The 21,687-nt window shown below is 50.4% G+C and overlaps 1 protein-coding gene across 2 annotated transcripts in view; it reads left to right on the top strand.

The window, feature by feature from the left end:
- LRRTM4 (leucine rich repeat transmembrane neuronal 4) overlaps positions 1–21,283 on the top strand; it is a 196,332-nt gene extending 175,049 nt beyond the window's left edge. Inside the window, exon 3 of one of the 2 annotated variants that reach the window (XM_039564278.1) lies at positions 19,917–19,976. Coding sequence is in view for 1 of the 2 variants with exons in the window: in XM_039564275.1 (XP_039420209.1) it covers positions 19,917–20,138 (222 nt within the window). In the remaining variant the exon portion in view is untranslated. Of the gene's footprint in view, positions 1–19,916 lie in introns of both variants that reach the window. The other variant, XM_039564275.1, reaches the window with a different exon arrangement.
- Positions 21,284–21,687: the final 404 nt, after the last annotated feature.

Consider the following 21,687-nt stretch of genomic DNA (forward strand, 5'->3'; position numbering starts at 1 on the left):
AGATCAGTTTCCATGGCAAAGAACAGAGGAATGCAGCGAGGCTGCCTGGAGTTGGGAAAAAGGGGTTGGAGAGGAGAAGGGAAGGTGCTGGGGTTGGTTTTACTGCTCACACCATTTCTGATCACCAGCACTGGGATTTAGAGGCATCAAACTGCAGGGTGGAGATTTAATGCATCTAAATATGCACCATGATCCGAGAATCATGGAATCGTGGAATGGTTCAGGATGGAAGGACCTTAAAACTCATCCACTTCCATCCCCATGGGCAGGGACACCTCCCACTGTGCCAGGGCGCTCCAGCCTGGCCTTGGACACTTCCAGGGATCCAGGGGCAGCCACAGCTGCTCTTGGAATTCCATCCCAGCCCCTCCCCACCATCCTAGCCAGGAATTCCTTCCCAATATCCCATCCATCCCTGCCCTCTGGCAGTGGGAAGCCATTCCCTGTGTCCTGGCACTCCAGGCCCTCCTGCCCAGCCAGCTCCCAGTGCCCAGGGCTGTTCCTGCAGCACCCACAGAGGGATGGGAAAATTAAATCAGAGAATCCCAGAACGGTTTGGGTTGGAAGGACCTTAAATCCCACCCAGTTCCACCCCTGCCATGGCCAGGGACACCTCCCACTGTCCCAGGTGGCTCCAACCTGGCCTTGGGCACTTCCAGGGGTCCAGGGGCAGCCACAGCTGCTCTGGGAATTCCGTCCCACCCCCTCCCCACCCTCCCAGGGAGGAATTCCTGTGTAAACTAGAAGGAAGTCTGCTGCCATCGGAATTAACAGAACTAAAAGCAGGGTAATCCCCAAATCTTCACTTCTACTTGTGTGTCTAGAGAATAATATCCATCTATTTTCCATATTTACATGGAAACAGGCTCAGTTATGTGTTTCTAGTCTCACAATTAACTGAATAAATTGTGAAAGTTAAGGATTTAACCATAAAAGTTAAGGATTTAAGGCAGTTGTTGCTGGTTCTAACACAATCCAGCACTGATGAGATCCAAGCTGAACAGAACAACCTCAGTGGGAATTAAAAAAACCCAGAGAAGTTTGTTCTGGAGCTCTGACCCAGGAGTTTGTGGTGCCAAGTCCCCTCCGAGCTGTTTCCATGGGTTGGATGGAATCATTAAAGATGTTAATGCTGGAGGGATCCCGCTCCACCTGCAGTGGACACAGATCTGGAGAGCAGCAGGGCTACATTTCACCTTAATGGGGTTTAAAAAACGGTCTGAACGGCCTCCTTTAACCACAGACTTCCAGAAACTTTCAGGTGGTTTCCATATATTATACAAGGGATTTCTGGGATTTACAGAAGTGTTCCCGGAGGCTGGGCTCCAACTCCCTTAATTCTCCCCAATTTTCACCTCTGTTTCACAGTTTTGAAAGTCAGCAGATGATTCAGTTTCCATCTTTAGCCAGCTGAATATCCCAGTTCCCCACGTTTTCCTCGTGACTTTTAAAAAGTTGAGGAAAGAGGAAAAACACCCAACCTCTGGAGAGAGCCTGAAATAGAGGCAGCCCCAGAGCTGTTTCTAGGCAGTGTTTTGGCCAATGCCATCCATCAGCAGCAGGCCTGGAAAGCACTTTCCAGGTGTTTTATCCCCAAAAAATCAGCTTGAAAAAATCGGAATTTTTAGGATTTTATACAAGGGAGCCAAATGTCCCTGAAACCAACATAAAAAACTCTCAGTTTTTATACTGATAAGGGAGTTTAAAAATGAACAAAGTAACAGATAATTCACCAAGAAGAAAACTTCCTGAAGTTTATTGCTGCTTAAAAGCTTCCTGAAAAGTTGCCTTTTAAAGGAACAAAGGTAATAATTCCAAAATTAGGTTTAAGCTTCCCGAGGCTTCTGCAGGATTTGAAAATATGGAAGTGGGACAGGGGAAATAAGAAGAAATTCACCTTCACCCAAAATAAAACAGAAAAGAAAGCAGTGTTTCTTTTAGGGACAAGCTTAGGGAAATGGATTTCCCTCAAGGGGACCAAACGACGAGCAGTTTGGGACTAAGTGACACCGAGGTTTTCAGGAACAGGGAATTCTCTCAGCCTCTTCCTTCAGCTCCGAGAGGGGGAGTTACCAATAGCCAGAGTTTTCTTGTGACAGGAGTGAGGAGAATTCCTATTAATGCAACCCAGAGGGCAAAAAGCCCCTGTAAAAATTCCTGTTTCCCTGTGCAAGGTGCAAGAGCCCTTCCCTACCCCACGCCGAGGAATTCCTGCTCTTCCCTGGCTGGATGATGTGCTCAGGCTCTCAGTGCCACACGGCTCGTTGTGTAAATTAATAAACACCTCTAATTTACCGGGGGAAGTGCTGGGGGTGCCTCAAGAAGTGATCCTCAGTTTCCTTCAGTGAGGCTCCATCCTTTATTTGAATAGAAATAAATTACCCGAGGTCAAGTGGGACGAAATACAGAAGTGGTGGAGTCGGGGGGGTTGAACGGGGGATGTGGCACTTGGGGACATGGCCAGAGGTGGCCCTGGCAGTGCTGGGGGAGTGGATCTCTCCCTGGACGAGAAGAGTGGAGGATAACAGGACTGAAGGGAGTCTGCCTGCTGGAGAGCAGCCACGGGAGGGACACGAGGGCTGGGAAGGGTCTGGGGGAGCCGTGCAGGAGCAGCTGAGGGCACTGGGATTGTTCTGCTGGAACAGGGGCACCTCCGATCTCTGCTCCCTGGGACAGGGACAGGAGCCAGGGAACGGCTGGAGCGGGGCCAGGGCAGGCTCAGGCTGGATTTTGGGAAAGGTTTTTCACCGAGAGGGTGCTGGGCACTGCCCAGGCTCCCCAGGGAATGGGCACGGCCCCGAGGCTGCCAGAGCTCCAGGAGCGTTTGGACAGTGCTGCCAGGGATGCCCAGGGTGGGATTTTGGGGTGTCTGTGCAGGGCCAGGAGCTGGATCAATGATCCCTGTGGGTCTCTCCCCACTCAGGCTATTCCATGATTTTATGAGGGTCAGTGTCCCAGCAACAAGAAGCCTGCACACGCAGATTCCAGCTGTCGTTTGTGTCACGGAGCCACAGCAGAACCCTCAGGAAGAACATCGGGAAGAATACACACACACACACACACACACACACACACGTACTTCATCATCTGCCTTTTGTATTGATACCCAGGCAAAAGGGGGGGAAATCATCCCTCAGAGCTCCTGCCCTCATTTGTCAGCCCCAAACCATCTGGTGGAGGCTCCACTGGCACCATGGTTGATCACCCTCCCCTCCAACCTGCAGCTGTTTGCTTTCCTGTAGATAAATATGTGCTTAAATAATGCGTCCTACCTAAGCCTGTCTTTTGTATTTTAATGTTCCCTTTGACAGCCGAATGTTTCCATCATGCCCAATAAACATCCTGGAGCCTGCCCCGCTCCTGCTTTCCGTGCACATCCAGGCTGCATTTCCTCCGCCTCACCTTCCGCAGGCAGCGCTGCAGCTGCTCGTTATTCCCAGCACTTTCTGCAAGAGACTCATTTCCAGCAGATCATTTTTTTCCCCTTTAGAAGTCCATAAAACTGTTCTCCTTCCTGCCCACAGAGCCCCCGGTGCCTCAGGGCTGCCAGGGAGTGCTGGAGCTTTGTTCTGCATTCAGAGGGCGCCGAGGCTCTCCATGGCACGCTCCCTTTTTCCACGGGATGGGAGTGGCTGCATCCCATTGTGGGGGTTGTCAGAAGGGTTTGAGGCTGAACTCACTCCAGATGTGCAGCACAAGCAGGGAAAGGGGAACCGTGTCAGCCATTGTCCAGCAGGCACCGGCACTTTCATCCCTCCCTGTCCCTCGTCCTGCCGCGGTGACATCATTGTAACACGGAGAGGAGGGTTCCGAGCCTGTTCCTCGGGCTGGTCACAGACCCTGCAGGTCCTGGGCCTTCTGGTGGCCTTTGTGTTTTGGTGCACGTCCGTGTGTTTTATTGCAGGGCGAGGAATCAGGAGGGGAACCCCATAATTATGGGAAATTAACGGATACTTAAATAGAGTCATGGGATGGCTAAGGTTGGAAAAGGCTTTTAAGGTCGGAAAAGGCCATTAAGATCAAATCCAGTTGCCAACATGGCACCACCACCATGGCCCCAGGTGCCACATTCACACGTTGTTTGAACACCTCCAGGGACAGGGACTCCACCACACCCTGGACAATCTATTCCAATGCTTTACAACCCTTTCCATGGGGAAATTCCTGCTGCTGTCCACCCTGAGCCTCCCCTGGCCCAGCCTGAGGCCGTTCCCTCTCCTCCTGTCCCTGTTCCCTGCGAGCAGAGCCCGACCCCCCCGGCTGCCCCCTCCTGTCAGGGACTTGTGCAGAGCCACAAGGTCCCCCCTGATCCCCCTTTTCTCCAAGCTGAGCCCCTTTCCCAGCTCCCTCAGCCCCTACTGGGGCTCCAGACCCTTCCCCCATTCCATTGTCCTTCCCCAGCTTCTGTTTATACGAGTGGGAGAACCCTCATGGAATGGTTTGGGCTGGAAGGGACTTCAGAGCCCACCCAGTGCCACCCCTGCCATGGCAGGGACACCTCCCACCGTCCCAGGGTGCTCCAAGCCCCGTCCAACCTGGCCTTGAGCACCTTGAAGTCCCGTTGATTTGATAAAGGATAAAATCAGTTCAATTTGATGGAGATAAAAGAAAATTTTCTGTGTTGGGCTGCAGAAACAATTTAATGGTTTCACTTTCCTGAACTGGAGGAGTTTCTCTAAAGGATTTGATGGCCCTTGATCTGCAACCCTGGGGCAAGAATCTGAGATTCTCAGCGTTCTAAAGCCCCTTTTGGTGACCCTCAGACAGTCGCCTGGCAGTGTGGTCCTTGTGTGACTGCACTGGGGCCACCCCACACAACAGAGCCCTGTATCCAAGGATTCCATTGGCATCAGCCCCAGCCAAAAATCCAGTAGGAAGCTCATGGATTAGGGAAAGACACAATATAGGAAATAGGGAAATACTAAATATAGGAAATACTAAAGGTGGGAAAGATTTATTCCAATTGTTACATCACTCACACGTGCTGGCGGAGCAGCAAGGCCTGTCCTGCTGCTGCTGGGCATTGCTGGGAGCCCGTTTGGTGTCAGTCCTCGCAGTGTGGATGTTGTGGACGCCGTGTTCTCACCACCAGCTCTTGTGCTCCGCAGATCAGCTCCTCCTGGGCCGTCTCCATTTCCAAACACACACGGAGCTGCCGTGGCCACATGATGAGGGGAGTCATTTGGGGATAAAAGCTCTGTATTCATGTATTTAGCTTGTGGAAAAATCTGTCCCTCAATCTGTGCGAGATCTTTTTCTTGTTTGCTATTTTCCTTCTCCCACCCTTCATCTGTCACTCCTGTCTGGAGTACAAGCTCTGCAGGGCAAGGGCTCTCACTGAGCGCACGAGCGTCGGGTACCGAGAGTAGCTCCGGCTCTTGTCGAGGCCTCTGGGCACAGCAAACAGCAGATTTTGGATGATGAGAGGTTTATTTATCTTTAGATTTCTTCTCCCAGTATTTCACCCTCGTGCAGGCAGGGAGCAGGTCGGGATAGCACCTGGATCTCACGGATGAAGCAGGCGCTGGGTGTTTATTCCAGGTGTCTGTGGTGGGTGTAGAGCCAGGAAAGGGAAAGAAATTCCTCCGACGAGGGTGGGGAGGGGCTGGGACGGAACTCCCAGAGGAGCTGTGGCTGCCCCATGATCTCTGGAAGTGCCCAAGGCCAGGTTGGATGGGGCGAGGAGCACCCTGGTCTAGGAAAGGTGTCCCTGCCATGTCAGAGATGAGCTTTAAGGTCCTTCCCAACCCAAACCCTCCGGAATTCTGGGATTATCCCATGTGAACAGCTGCAGCCCCGTGTTCCACCCAGGAAGTGCTGCGCTCTGAAAACGTGGAATTCCCTGTTGGCTGATCCCTTTGGACACACTGGCATCGCCTTTCCCTTACCCAGCTTAGAAAGCACCGGAGTGGCTGGAAGCCCTTTGGTTTGTGCCTGGCTGGGTGAAAGGTTGTCCAGAGGAGCTGTCTCTCAGTGACAGATATTCCCAAACCTGGCTCCCAGGGCAGATTTTATTGTCCAGAAGGATTTTTTGAACCTTTTTCTTTCCTTTCCCCGCATCACTCCGGCTGTGCCCCAGCCCGGAGCCGGCCCGAGAGGGCAGCGGCTGCTTTTGCTCGTTAATGTTCCTCGTGCCAGGTTAGGAACGAGACCGATTTGTTTGGCTTTGCCCAAAGCCCGGAGCCCGCCCAGCGTGAGCAGCGAGCCGGCTCCGCAGTCCAGGTGCTCTGCAGCCCTCTCCTGGCTGCATCCAGGAGCGCTCAGCTGTGCGGGGAAAGCGCTTCATTCCCGGCTGGATGTGTCTGAGCTCCGCTTTCCAGAGCTGTTCCCAGGCTCCCGCTCGGATTCACGCAGCCCGGGCCGTGTGTGGCAAGGACAGCTCTGGCTCCTGCCAGCTGCTCCAGAGGGATCCTGACACCGCAGTGCCGGGGATGTTCCGGCCCGGACCAGTCCGGTGCGGCTCTCTGGGGGGACTTAGAAATGGGGCAAAACTCAGATTTTCTGCTTTCCCTCTCCACGATGAACACACAGCTCAGAGCATCTTTTTCATTATATCTTCACCATCTCGGCCGTGTATTTTCTGTGCCGAAAATTTTCTGAGATTTCACTGAATCAGGTTTGGGTTGGACAGGACCTTGAATCCCATCCAGTGCCACCTCTGCCATGGCAGGGACACCTTCCACTATCCCAGGTTGCTCCAAGCCCCGTCCAACCCGACCTTGGGCACTTCCAGGGATCCAGGGACAGCCGAAGCTTCTGTGGCAGCAGAGTTGTCTCAGGGTTGATCACTAAACCTCAGTTTCTGGTGTTTCAGTGCTCTCTCCTCTCCTGTCATACAGTGCCTGCTTCGCCAGTTGGTTTATTTGGGGCTTCTGTTTGGTTTGGGGGTTTTTTAGTGCCATCCAGACATTCCCTTCTGCTTCAAAATGCTCCCTAAACTACTGTTGCTCACTAATAATTGCCATTGTTTCATGTAACAATTGAATGGATTCGCTCAGTTCTGTAGCAGCAAAGATTGCTAAGCCCAGGATATTCCCCACCCCATCTTTGTTCCAGTTTTCTCAGGGATTCTGAAATGCCTTTACCGATGATTCCCCTGCACACTGCAACACTTGCCCAGAGGAATGAAAAAGTCATTAGTTTTCTGTGGAGTATTAGAAGAGAATTCTCTCACTGGGGAATGTCCTTGCCTGCAATGCCGGACAGTCTCACATTCATTTTCTGCTCCCTTGATCTCTGCTACACAAAGATTCTGCAGAACGTGACTGAAGCATGAAGCCCTGTTTGTGATTAATTTTTTAAGGGTGTGATTGAGCCCCTGCCCTGCCCCTCCCGCTCTCCCTGTTTGCCATTCCGGAGCGTTTGGAGCACGGTAACGATGCTGCTGTCACCTCCCTCCTTCGCCTGTCAGAGATGAGCAGTGGCAGAACGTTTGCTCTGTCACCATGAAGAGAGGCTTCAGCAACACACGGAGTTGTAGCATTCCATATCCAAGGAGCTCAGGGATTTTTAGGAGCTTGGAGTCCTCATTTGACTCTGCAGCATCTCATTTTGACACAGGGGCGTGGGGTGAGCCACGCAGCTGTAACTACCAGGAGTATCTGCGTAGTCGGGCACCCAGGGAACCTCGGAGGTGCAGAGAGATGGGCTGCTGGGATGAGCAGTATCACCCTCAGTGAGTGAGGAATTCCTGTGCTGGGATGAGCAGCATCACCCTCAATGGGTGAGGAATTCCTGTGCTGGGATGAGCAGCATCACCCTCAATGGGTGAGGAATTCCTGTTCTGGGATGAGCAGCATCACCCTCAGTGAGTGAGGAATTCCTGTGCTGGGATGAGCAGCATCACCCTCAATGGGTGAGGAATTCCTGTGCTGGGATGAGCAGCATCACCCTCAATGGGTGAGGAATGCCTGTTCTGGGATGAGCAGCATCACCCTCAATGGGTGAGGAATTCCTGTTCTGGGATGAGCAGCATCACCCTCAGTGGGTGAGGAATTCCTGTGCTGGGCCAGCAGCATCACCCTCAATGGGTGAGGAATTCCTGTGCTGGGATGAGCAGCATCACCCTCAATGGGTGAGGAATGCCTGTTCTGGGATGAGCAGCATCACCCTCAATGGGTGAGGAATTCCTGTGCTGGGATGAGCAGCATCACCCTCAATGGGTGAGGAATTCCTGTGCTGGGCCAGCAGCATCACCCTCAATGGGTGAGGAATTCCCTTGCACAGTTTGTGTTCCCTGGGTTTGGCAGAGCTGGGAATGGGTTTGCTCCCAGGGTCAGGATGTGCTCCAGCCTCTCCAAGCTCTCTGCTGACTTCAGCCCATCGCCCTCAGGCAGCCCTGAGCCCAGAGCCTGCAGCCTTGGCCCCTGGCAGTGCCAGCCCCACCAGGCACCTTCCTGCCAATCTTCATCCCCATCCCTCAATTATTTTTCCTCCTTCAACATGAAACAGTCATTTCCCTCTGGCCCTGCCCTACCCCAGCTCAGCTCCTGGTGCTGCCAGGCGCAGGGATTGTTCCTTCCTTTGGGTGGTGGTGACACAAATCCTCACCCCAATGGGAGTCCCACAGAGGAGTCACACCTCAGTACCCTTTGGAAGACCAGGGGGCTGCAGTTTCCTCCTGGCTGATGGAAGGGACACAGCCAGGAGGAGAGGGAATTCTGCTCCTGGATTCATGTTCCTGCCACGAAGTTTTTGCCACCTCACCAATTCTTCTGCTGGGAGACAGTGGAGGCAATTAAAACCTTGGAACTTCCCAGAAATAGAACCCTGCTGGGACCTCTGGGACAAACAGGAGCTCCCTCCCGTGTCCGAGCAGCCGGAGTGCCGGCGGCTTCTGGCTTCTCTCCCCCTGGAGGGAATTTCTCTCCCTGTTTCCTCAGCAGAAATTACCAACTCCTTGGACTGTGCTCAGTTCACACTCGAGATGCTTTGCTTGCCTCTCCTCCCTGAGTTTCAGATGTTCCTGCTCGGCAGCTCTGGGCGTGGAGAAGCTGCTGAGCCCAGCCGAGCCCAGCTCAGGTGGAACAGCAGCAGCAGGAGCGTCTCTGTCATTTTTCCTCCACTCATCCCTTCCTTTGACACCCATTTTCTGTAAAGAACGACCCCTTGAGATGACTGAAAAACCCCAAATTATCTGCTCACTTAGGCCAGGACTGAACATTGAATTTCAAATCACGGCAGGGCAGGATTTTGTCCTCTTAGAGTTTGGGGCTGGATATTATTTGTATTTTTAATATTGCCTTATTAAATGGAATTAGTGCCATTTACAAATGTGGCTTTAAGCAGTTTTTAATCAAAATGGGTTGAGACTCACCTGACTACAGCCAAAACCTTTTGGGTCAGGGATAAATAGATACCGGAGAAGGAAAAATTCCCGTTTCTTTCATCCCTTTCTTCTCACACTGTTTCAGTTTTAATCACCAGTCACGACGTGCCTTGTTTATACCTTCCCATGTCTTCAGGACAAAATATTGTGCAGTTTGAGTCATGTTCCCCCTGCCTTAGGAAACACAGTTTTGTTCTCTTGATGCACAGGATCAATGCACAACTTGAAACAGTATTTAAAAACCTTCGGAGAAGCCATCAGTTCCTGGACAGCTCTTTTGCAGCCCATCAATTCTGGGCAGATCTAATGAAAAGCAGGGTTTTAATATGAGACAGAGACTTACTCCACTCATTCTACAGCACCTTCATCTTTCACCGTGGCAGCAACATTATCAGATGTTCCTATTAAATCCTGGATTTATTTTTTGGGAGTAGTGGAGGTAACAGGTTGCCATCTTTTGGATCACTGCATGGAAGAGCAACTGCGCCGTTTCCTTTACTGCCATAATTCTTCTTCTGAAGGACGTGCCCCATTCCCCACATGATGCTCTGGCCCCAGATGTGAGGATGCTCCAGGCTCTGGAATACCATGGAAGGTCCAGCTCCATGGGATTTTGGGGCTGAAATGGCGGGAATTCAGCAAGCTGGGAGCGTTGAAGGTCAGGAGAATGCTCTGGGGGAGTTGTTATGGGATGCTTGACACCTGCTCTGCTCTTTCTTTGTGGTGCCTTGGGCTGGAGGCACCTTTGGCTTGGCCTGAGAGGCTGAGCTCAAACCAACTCCAGCTCTGCCATGAGTGGGGAGCACAAATTCCTGGGGGAAACAGAGCTTTAGGTGTCTAAATAAGAACTGAGTTGGCTTAAATTTTGGGAGCTCTGTGCATTTGGGCACCCAAACACATGGAGAGGCTCCCAATGGGATTCTTTTGGACGTGGACAAGGAATTACTCCAAGGAGCTGCACCGTGTTTGAGGGACTCACTGCTGTCCCTAAGCTTTGCTGACCCCCCAGGCTTCCACCCCTATCGACTTCCATAGGAAACGATCCCAATGCACCCACAGCAATTATTAATGGCTTTCCAATTAGAATATCTGGAGAGTTTGTTTATTTGATCGGCCCTCCACGGTGGAAAATCGAAGGTTCCCGTGCATCTCACTCCGAGTTTTTCATCAGTGCGGCTTTTTGTCGGGAGCCAGACACGCCATAAAAAACAGATCAAGCCATTTAAAAGAAATATTTTGCCCAAGGAACAATAACAAGGCTTAGAAGGGTTTTTCTTCTTTCTGGGAGTTTCCTTTAGGGAAACCTTTTCATTTCCTGATTGAAAGATCAAATCTGCCCATGGAGGGAGCAGTGGGGTGTGGATGATTTTTCTCCTGATCTCTAGAAAAACACACTCAGTTAAAGAGTCCGTGGAGAGGTTCTGCTTTAAAGGGAAAGGCGTTTGTGTGATTGGAGAGAAGGATTAGGAATTTATCTGTAGGGAAGGCAAGGAAAGCTTCAAATCCAGTTCACAATGTCAGTGGAACTGTCAGGGTGACGTTCCAGGGTTTAAAAACCTGGAATGCACTCGGCAAGGGTGACCCAATAACTCATAAAATTCTCTCTTTGGTGAGGCCTCTAGATGGTTTAAAGTTGGTGAATATTTTCATCTCAAATTAGAAATTAATAGCTGCATTTTAATTCAGTTTGTATTAAATTGACCAATTTTATGAAGTATTATATAATCCCATAGATTCCTAAATTGCTTATTAGCAAGATATGCAATTTCTTGGGTTAATCTGCCTCTAATCACATCTAACACAATGATGTTTGTTTCATTCCTGTAGCTATTAATTATCAGTAGCCTTTTAATGAACTACAAATAAACCTTTAATAGGGCCTGGAGAGGGAACTGGGGGCCGCAGCATCTTTGTCCCGTGTCTCCTGTCTGTTGTTTCTCTACATTTTCTGTACCAAGGCCTCTCTTCTGTCAGTCCATGCCAATTTTGGGATCCCTTTTCCACAGAAATACAAGAATTGAATAAGATTCATGATCTTTTTGTAGAATTTAGGCTCCAAATTTCCACTGACACCAACTTTTTTCACTAGGACGTGGTCTGAGACCTGCCAAAACAACCTTTTGCCTCCAGCTTAGATTTTTATAAGGAACAGGTTTCCGTTCCATACATTGAAGAAGCCAGCCTGTGCCCAACCCCATCACCCTGCAAAATATTCCAGGCTTGGCTCCAAAGACCGTGATTTAATCTTCGGACTGGCAGGATCCAAGTCTAAGTGAGTGGAGCTCAGGGTGGGACGTGGAATCGCAGAATCCTGGGATGGTTTGGGTGGGAAGGGACCTTAAAATCATCTCATTCCAACCCCTTGCCATGGGCAGGGACACCTCCCACTCTCTCAGGCTGCTCCAAGCCCAGTCCAGCCTGGCCTTGGACAGCTCCAGGGATGGCAATGGATACAGGATGCCCATAGGATCAATTTGTGGAATTATTACAGGTGGGCATTAGCATAAGGCAAGGGAAAACAGCCTGCAGAGAAGGGAAGCCAAGGAGAAGTTGGGCTTTATTTAAGACAGGCTTAACTCTGTAAAGCACTTGGACTTACATTCCACTTTGTGTGTGTGTGCACAAGCACTCAAGAGATCAGGAACTGCCCCATCCCCGAGGAACTGACCAGGAACTGCCCCATCCCCGAGGAACTGATCAGGAACTGCCCCATCCCCGAGGAACTGATCAGGAACTGCTCCATCCCCGAGGAACAGACCAGGAACTGCTCCATCCCCGAGGAACTGACCAGGAACTGCCCCATCCCCGAGGAACTGACCAGGAACTGCCCCATCCCCGAGGAACTGATCAGGAACTGCCCCATCCCCGAGGAACTGATCAGGAACTGCTCCATCCCCGAGGAACAGACCAGGAACTGCCCCATCCCCGAGGAACTGACCAGGAACTGCCCCATCCCCGAGGAACTGACCAGGAACTGCCCCATCCCCGTGGAACTGATCAGGAACTGCCCCATCCCTGCAGAACTGACCAGGAACTGCCCCATCCCCGAGGAACTGACCAGGAACTGCCCCATCCCTGTGGAACTGATCAGGAACTGCCCCATCCCTGCAGAACTGACCAGGAACTGCCCCATCCCTGCAGAACTGACCAGGAACTGCCCCATCCCCGAGGAACTGACCAGGAACTGCCCCATCCCCGAAGAACTGACCAGGAACTGCCCCATCCCTGCAGAACTGACCAGGAACTGCCCCATCCCTGCAGAACTGACCAGGAACTGCCCCATCCCCATGGAACTGATCAGGAACTGCCCCATCCCTGCAGAACTGACCAGGAACTGCCCCATTCCCAAAGAACTGCCCAGGAACTGCCCCATCCCCATGGAACTGATCAGGAACTGCCCATTCCTGCAGAGCTGACCATGAATTGTCCCATCCCTGCAGAAATGACCAGGAACTGCCCCATCCCTGAGGAACTGACCAGGAACTGCCCCATCCCCGTGGAACACCAGCCCTTGGTGGACGTTCAGCAGGCTGTCCTGGATTTCCTGGAGAAAACTGGCAGATGGCTGGTGTTCCTTGTGGAACTGCTGACTTTGGGGCAGTGGCTCAGTGCTTCCAGCCTGAAGCTGCCACCTCCTCCCTCAGTGCCGGGGCAGCTGCAGAGACCGGGGATGTGATTTGGGAGGACAGAAGAGCGAGGAGGCACAGCCACGGATTCTGAGCGGCGGGAAGGAAATTGGAGGTGAGATTGCAGGAGGTTGATTGTGGGAATTGCACCTCCAGTTCCAGCTCCCCAGAGCTCCTGCTCCACCCTTTGTGCCTAACGGAGGCACCAGCCCCAGGTGGAGCTCCCCATGGGCTCTGCAGCTCTCAGAAAACCTGGGCTAATTAAGGAGCTTGAAGTCTTTCACCTAAAACTGCAGCTGGCAGATTTCCTGAGCTGCTCACATGTCCCAGGGACAGCTCCGTGACAGCAGAGCTCACAAACCCTCATCAGAGCCGAGCGCTCCAACACCCAAGTGCCGAAACGTTTTAATAAACGAGATTTTGATTTTTTTTTTTTATCAATATGAGCATTACCTGAGGAAACACAGACTGCAGAACAAAAGGCCTGTTCCAAAAAGCAGCCAGGCACTTCTGTGTTTGTTCCAAGTGGAAGCAGAACACACAGACCCACTCATATTTCAGCACCAAGCTCAGAGCCTGCGTTTGTCCCTTGGAATGGGTTTGATGGGAATGTTTGATGAGGCAGTTTCCTGAACAGGGATATTTTTCTGCACTGACTCCAAAGGGATGTTCCAGGACTGTTGCCTGTGATTTTTCAGCGGCGGGAAATGCGCTGGAATTGTTTATCCCAGCTCTGTCTGCCTAATGTGCCCAATCAATCTGTCTCTGAGGTGAAGCCGCGTGCTCCGCTAATCGCCGTGCTACCACTGAACATCTTGCTTATTTTTACTCTAAATTATGATCGGCTTGGAAATGAACTCTGAATTTGATTTATCAACAGCTCTGATGCTAATTCACCAATGAAGTCATGGTGCTCTGAGACTAAATATTAGCACTAATGAGAAAACATCGCTTCCACGTTTTGTAACTCCGAGTTTCCCCTGCACATGGACAGCTCCTAAAGTTGCGTGTAATTAATTCATGTAATCATTAACTGGGCAAGCACTTCCACAGGAATCATCTTACCTGGATTAGAGATTACCAGCAAATGTGAAACCAGGCGATGTTCAACTACCAGAGAATATCCATGCTGCATTTTTATTGTTCAAAAAGGGCAACGTGTCCCCTGTGAGGCAGGGCTGGCTGTCCCATGGCAGCTCCCAGCAGGAGGGATGGAGCAGGTGCTGAGTTTTCCACCCAGGGTGTTCCTCCTCTTTGAAAACAGAGGCACCAGAATGGAAGGGTTTGAATTGCAGGGTCCAGACAGTGCCTGGATAAAGCCAAGGTGTCCAGACTGACACAGCTGAGACAGTCTGGGACTCAAACATGCATCATTTCCCTTGCCAGGATCCGGGGTTTAGGCTCCTGTGACAGCGTGAGCCTTTGCACCATCTCCTTTCAGGGATAAAATAAACTCCACTCCATCCAAACTTCTCCCCAGAGACTGCTGAGCTTGCCAGTCCTTGCACAGATTACACTCCTGTCTCCTGCTGGGAATGCTGGCAGTGAGTCACGAAGACACCCATGGCCATTCCTGTGTCTCCACAAAGACTTTCCTGCTCTGCAGGACAATGGATGGGGAGGGATCCTTCTTCCAAACTGAGCATAAAGAACAAACTCATCGTATTTCCAGCACGGAAAAGAACTGTTCCCAAAACCCAGGCAGCCAAATTTTGATTAATCGAACACCAGGGAATTGTTTCAGCCCGAGATGGGTGATTGGGTCTGGCTGGAGTGATTCTGGGTGAGGCAGAGTTCATCTCTGCCTGATCCTCGAGGAGTTTTCCCTGCAGTGAGGCTGCTGCTGTGGGCACAGAGGGAAATACTGGAGCAGGAGCTGCAGATGGTCCAAGAACTCAGTATTCCCTCCTGGAATTGCTTGATAGGGAGGTGCCACATCCTAGAGATCACATTGGTCTGGACTCCAGCTTGTCTGAGGTGTCCTGTTGGGAGGCAGAGCAAGGAATTAAGAATGGGTGAGAGTGTTTAACAAAGGAGAGGTGAGAGAGAAGCACTCTGGAAATGAGGTCACTCGGTGCTCACTCAGACCCCAGCCCAAATCCTTTATAGCTCCCTGCTTCCAGTGGAAATAGGGCGAGGTTATGTCCCTACTGCTGTGCTTTCTAAGCTCCAGAATAAGGATTTTTATTGATGTTTGGCTAAAAATCTAGGGTTTGATGGCTGCACCTACAAAAAACAGAAGTCCAGGCTAAATTCTAATCTCTGACTAGTTTTAATAGAACTTTCGTGTGTGACAATCACAGCTAATTAACTCCCAGGTATTTTCAACCTAAGTAAAACTGCTGGTAAAATTCAGTGCAGTGTCAAAGGAATGTAAAAGACAAAGAATCCAAACTGCAGTGTGGGTCTGTGGATTTGGATGTTTGGATGCTTGAGGGTTGAGCTGAACATCGGTAGTGGCTGGCAGAGGAAAAGTGGGCAGGGGGTGTTGGGAAACACCTTTCCAATGCAGGCCAGAACCTCCCTGAATTTCGGGTGACACCTTTCCAATGCAGGCCAGAACCTCCCTGAATTTCGGGTGACACCTTTCCAATGCAGGCCAGGATCTCCCTGAATTTCAGGTGACACCTTTCCAATGCAGGCCAGGATCTCCCTGAATTTCGGGTGACACTTTTCCAATGCAGGCCAGGATCTCCCTGAATTTCGGGTGACACTTTTCCAATGCAGGCCAGAACCTCCCTGAATTTCGGGTGACACCTTTCCAATGCAGGCCAGGATCTCTCTGAATTTTGGGTGACACCTTTCCAATGCAGGCCAGGATCTCCCTCAATGTCAGGTAGCTCCAGCAACTCCAGTTGGTTTTGAGGGGAGCACTTGTGCTCCAGCAAAGCTGCTGAGCTGGGAACCTCTCCAGTGTCGCTTGGACTGTGACAGGGAGGATTTGCATTCCTTAAATTTCCACCGCTAAATCTTTTGTCTTCCTCCCGTGGCTGGGGATTTATGTAAATTGTGCTCGTAACAGGAGCTCTGGCTGAAGTGTGTGGCTGCTTGGATGCAACATTTATTATGTTTAGAGTGGAGATCTGTGGGGTGTGGGCTTGAGAAGTCAATACTGGGAAACTAATCCAGGCCTAGAGCCCAAACCCGCCCGAACACTCACAGCTCTCACAGGGGAATGACTCCAGGCTTTGCTTAATTAACTCTTTGCAGCTTTGGCTAGAATAATGAAATCATCATGGAATGGGTTGGGTGGGAAGGGACCTCAAAGCCCATCCAGTGCCACCCCTGCCATGGGCAGGGACACCTCCCACTGTCCCAGGCTGCTCCAGCCTGGCCTTGGGCACTTCCAGGGATCCAGGGGCAGCCACAGCTGCTCTGGGAATTCCAGCCCAGCCCCTCCCCACCCTCTCAGGGAAGGACGGACAGTGTGGCAGAGAATTCTACCTGGTGCACACATGGGCTAAACCCTAAATGTTCATCGTGTGTCGGTGACTTTGGAGCTCATTCTCATGCTGATTTGTGTTTTCCTGCCACAAAAACTTTTAGTACTTCAGGAAAGGATTGGGCAGTGCTGGTTTGAAAAATTAAAATGGGAATGAAAGAGAAAAATTAAATACAAAATTTTCAGAAAATGCTCTGAAGAGATACATCAGCCCAGAGCAGCTGTGGCTGCCCCTGGATCCCTGCAAGTGCCCAAGGCCAGGGTTTGGAGCACCCTGGGACAGTGGGAGGTGTCCCTGCCCGTGGCAGGGGTGGCACTGGGTGGGCTTTAAGGTCCCTTCCCACCCAAACCATTCCAGGTTTCCATGTTAAATCCCTCCAGGGATGGGGACTCCACCACCAGCCTGTTCCAGTTCTTGAGGACACAATCCCAGGGCTGTATTTATTTGTCTGGAATTTTTGTATTTATTTCTCTGGAATTTTTTCTGCTATTTTTTGTTTGGTTGTTGTTTTTTGTTTTTTGTCTCTTGGAGCCCAAAGCAGCTGAAAAGGCCCAGCTTAGGCCACAGCCAGGTTGTTTTAGTCCCTGCACAAATAGCCCTCACCTCAAAGAGCTCCAGACTCCAAGGACAAGCAGGGGCAGGACTGAAGCTTCTCATTTTCCAGCTCATAAAATGACTTGTGCAAGGTCACATCTGAGTGTCTCAGGTATTAGTTCCATAGCAGGAGTGAAAGAAAAAAGAAATTACCTCAGAAGCTGGAACAAAAACACTTCTAAAATTAATTCTCTGCAGCTTAGATGATTTCGAATATGTTTTGTTGATCTCTGAATCTGTAAAAATAGAATAGTAACAGCTTTGTGTAGAGTGAGCAGCATCATCAGGGTTTTCCATCGTTTCACGGGATGAGTGCTGGTACAGCTGTCCCCACGTTTGCAGCAGTTTCCACCATCAAGGCTGTGTCCTGGAAAAGCTTTGGGGGCTCAGGTGTCACCTGTGGTCACCTCGGTGTAAATAAAACCGAGCCCTCGTGTCTTCCTGCAAACGCAAAGTTATCTTCCGGGGAAGGACAGGGCTCTTTGTGGGACAGTCCTGGGCTCCTCTCTTTGACCAGGAAGGTTTGAATCGTTCTTGTGGTGTTTTCTTGATTCCAGAGGCATCCTAAGGGCTGTCAGGGGTGCCAGGGGCTGGTGGCATCTCTGCCTTCAGTCTTTACCAAGGACAGAGCTTCCCACAGTCATTTGACACCATTATTTCTTTAATTTCCCTTAGTGAAACCCAGGTCCCAAAAGAGGAAGAGGAAGAGCAGCGCGAGGGCCAGGCCTGAGAACCCCTTGCTGGGCCTCCTTATCCTAAAAAAGCTCTACAGATTAACCTGCAACATCCTGATTTTATTTAAGCTGCAAATTCACCTGATCCACCTGTTCTATTTTTTACACTGATAAAGAACATCCACCCTCCCTCCACCCAGCGACCCTTACTGCTGTGATTTATATGTGCACAGACCTTGGAAGTGAAAATTAGCGAGAGATTCTATAATGCCACTGGAAAAGGGCTGCAAACCCCGTGTTTATCACTTTTTAGGGATGTTGTGGAGATCCCAATCCCTCTGACTCCGTTTGGAGCTCGCAGTCAGGCCTCAGGTGCTTAATGGGCTGTGTGTTATTGCTGCCGAGGCAGGACCTCCATCCCTCAGCTCTGCACAACACAAACAGTCCTTGGCTTTTATGGAATCATAAAGAGCTGCCTTAAAGCTGAGGCCAAACTCCGGCCTGACAGGAACTGGCACAGATATTGCTCTATCCAAGGGGACATCCAGGGTCTTGTGGATCCACTCGTGAGCACAGTTGTCCCACCAAATTCCCCCCAGCAGCTTGTCCTCCGCATCCCTGCTGCTCAGCTGGCATGTCAAATCATATTCGCAGCTGAATTCCAGCTCTTGGAAGGATTTTGGGATCTCTCCAGCATTCTGCAGGGGATCCACATCAAGAGGAACTCTGACCCTGCAAAAGTTCCCAATTAGCCTCAATGCCTTTGCTTTTTCCATGCTTTTTCGGGATGAAGAGCACCGGGCAATGAAAATTTGGGAGAAATTAGCTCTGTGGTCTTCACTTAAAGTTCAGCCTGGAAAATCAAAAGGCATTTGTTCCAAGATTGGATTATGTGTAGGATATCTCCAGCTATAATGAGCTCAGGTTTGCTGGCAGCGTTAGAATCAACTCTCGCCTCTCTCTCTCCTGCCGTGTGTGTTTTTCTCCCTCAGAGCATATTTCTTTCGACTTGATCAGCTCATCTCTTGCAGATGATAAAATTATCTGCAAAGATTTGTATCTGATGTTGTGCCATAAATCATATTTAGTCGTAGGATTAACATTTGCAAGCGTAGAATATTTATGGAAGGAAAAAAAAAGGAAAAAGCAGGTGGGGGGCTGGCAGTTTCTGAGGATTTACATAAGGGAGAGCTGGGATTCAGGATGGATCTGGCAGCGTTTGGAAATACATTTGTACGAGGTGTGGATGTGCTCAGCTCTGGTGAGCAGCAGTGGAGCTGCTTTCATTGTGTTTACCTTGGGGAGGCTGGAAGATAAAGAACGCAGGGAATCGTGACCTTGGGTGAGCAGCTTTGTCCTGGCAGCAATAAACAGATGTTCCAGCTGTGCTGGCACCAAGGAATAACCCGTGTTCCAGCTGTGCTGGCACCACCCCGCTGCCAGCTGGGTCTGCCTTTGATATTCCCAGGCTGGTCTGGGCACTCCGGAAATGCTCAGCTCCTCTCCAGGCGCTGGAAAAAGGGGACAGTTTTTGGGAGCTGCTGGCTTTACAAACCCCTTGGTTTGTTCTTCAGAGCCAGGTTGTCCAAGAGAGCCAGAATGGAGCAGTCTGAACATCTGCCCACACACTGGGAAAGGGAGGCAGAGCAGCTCCCTCTGCTCTGGCTCCAGCACTGCCAGGTGGGAGATCCATCCAGGAGTGGGGACCCATAGCACAGACCGCGGAATCCTGGAATGGTTTGGGTTGGGAGGGACCTTAAAATCATCCCGTTCCACCCCTGCCATGCTCAGGGACACCTCCCTCTATCCCAGGGTGCTCCAGCCCGGCCTTGGGCACTTCCAGGGATCCAGGGGCAGCCACAGCTGCTCTGGGAATTCTATCCCAGTCCCTTCCCACCCTCTCAGCCAGGAATTCCTTCCCAATATCCCATCCATCCCTGCCCTCTGGCAGTGTAAAACCACCATCCATATAAAGAGTCCCTCTCCCTCCTTTTTATCAGCCCCTTGAGGCACTGGAAGAGGCTCTAAGATCCCCCTGGAGCATTTCCTCCTCCAGGCTGAACAACTGCAGCTCTTCCAGCCTGGCAGTGCTGCTCCAGAGGGACCGGGAGCTGGGAACCCTCAGGGGTTTCTCCTGTGGGCTGATCCCGGGGGGTTGAGGCCGCGTTGGGATTTCTGGTGATGCTGCACGAACACGAGGCTCAGCCCGGTGCTGACGGTTGCTGTTCTTTGGTCCCGTTTTTTGGTGCAGGTCCCTCACCACATGAAGACTTTACCCTACTACAGCTACGACCAGCCCGTGATCGGCTACTGCCAGGCCCACAAGCCCCTCCACGTGAACAAGGGCTACGAGACGGTGTCCCGGGAGCAGGCGGAGACCTCCAACCTGGACCTGGGCCGGGACCGCAGCTTCATTGCCACCATCGCGCGCTCCGCCGCCCCCGCCATCTACATCGAGAGAATACCCAACTAACACGAAGCCACCTCCGGGGGACAGCTCTGGGAGGGACCTTTCGTCTGGGAGGAGACCAGGCAAGGCGCTAAAACCCCACCATTCCAGCGGCAAACGTTCCGAGGGCAGGGGATGGTCGCGGCCTCCGCGCACCGCGAACGCCGGCGTGCGGAACACACGCCGAGAACTTCAGGATTTTCTTTGCTTTAAACTTTCAAACAAATTCCTCAATGTAAATATTAAAGAGAGAGATTGTCGAGTTCTTATTAAAAAGAACAACAACAACAACAACAACAACAAATAGATTTCACTCTAGCTACATAAAGGGATGGATTAAGAGTTTTGTTTGTATATTTGATTTTTCTACATTGCACGGTTCCAGGGAAGGAGAACCACAGGTAAAAATAAATGGGGTGGGGAGGGCGAGGCTCTGGGGAGGGTCAGCCATGTTCCCTTATTAAGTGTTTATTACAAAGATCCGTTGACTATTTTTGTTCTTTTTAAACCAACAAAAGATAGCTCTATATTTTGTTTTTTCCTTTCGGGGATTGGTTTTTTGGGTTGGGTTTTTTTTTTTTGGTTGTTTTTCAAGTGGTCGAGCATTAATATTTCAACCTTCAGACATGGGCATTAAAGCTTATGTTGAACCAAAAGGACCTTGGCAATTGATGCAGCAGAAACAAAGAAACTCGGGTGCATGTACATTTAAGACACAGGCTGTACACTATGGAGGGGGCTTTTGATTTTTTATCTTCATTGTGCTTCATTGTTGACACTCTAATACCTTTTCGGGCTCTAAAAAAAAGGGGGAAATACTGCAACGGAGTCACGACTCAGATTTCCAGGCCAGTGGTGCTTGTTAAGCAAAATTCACGGACGTTTGGGAACCAAAATGGAAGTGAAGCGCTTGAAACGAATCAGAAGGAAAATCTTTTAAAGAGCATTTAGTGCAACTCACTGGCTGACACAATTTCTAAAACACAGCAGAATGTGTAACGTTTTTTGGTTTGGGTTTTGGTTTTGGTTTGGTTTTTTTAATTAATTATTATGATCAGTTAGTTTTTGTGTAGTTTTTATCAATAAAATGACAACAACAAACAACAACAAAAAAAAGTGATGGAAAAAAAAATAAACATATTATTTTGTGGTTGGGACACCACAGCCAAGCTACTGTTTGAATGATTTCTCTGGGTGTGGGACGTGGGGACTCCGTGGACAGAGGGGACAACGCTGGGTCCTGTTTCTCCCCCCTTGGAAGGAAATCAGGGAATTGTTCTGAATTTAAACAACCTGAGTCTGGAGAAGCTCAATTTATTTGGTTTGTCTGAAAAAAGAGGTGGTTTGGGGCCTGGGGGAGGGGAATAGAGGAAAAACAACTTTCTGTTTTAACTAAAAGTTGGGTTTTTAATCAGAAGAGAGGTTTTTCATCTGCAAACCTGAACTGGAGCTAATCCAACTCAGATCAGAACACAAGGGATGAGTTTTTATCTGGAGGGGGAATAACACATCAACAACATTTAGGATAGAATGCATTTGGTGATTATTTCAAGTATTTCTTTGGGTGTGTTAT

This window comes from Corvus cornix, chromosome 22, assembly GCF_000738735.6.
Source record: "Corvus cornix cornix isolate S_Up_H32 chromosome 22, ASM73873v5, whole genome shotgun sequence".
NCBI classification, from domain to species: Eukaryota; Metazoa; Chordata; class Aves; order Passeriformes; family Corvidae; genus Corvus; species Corvus cornix.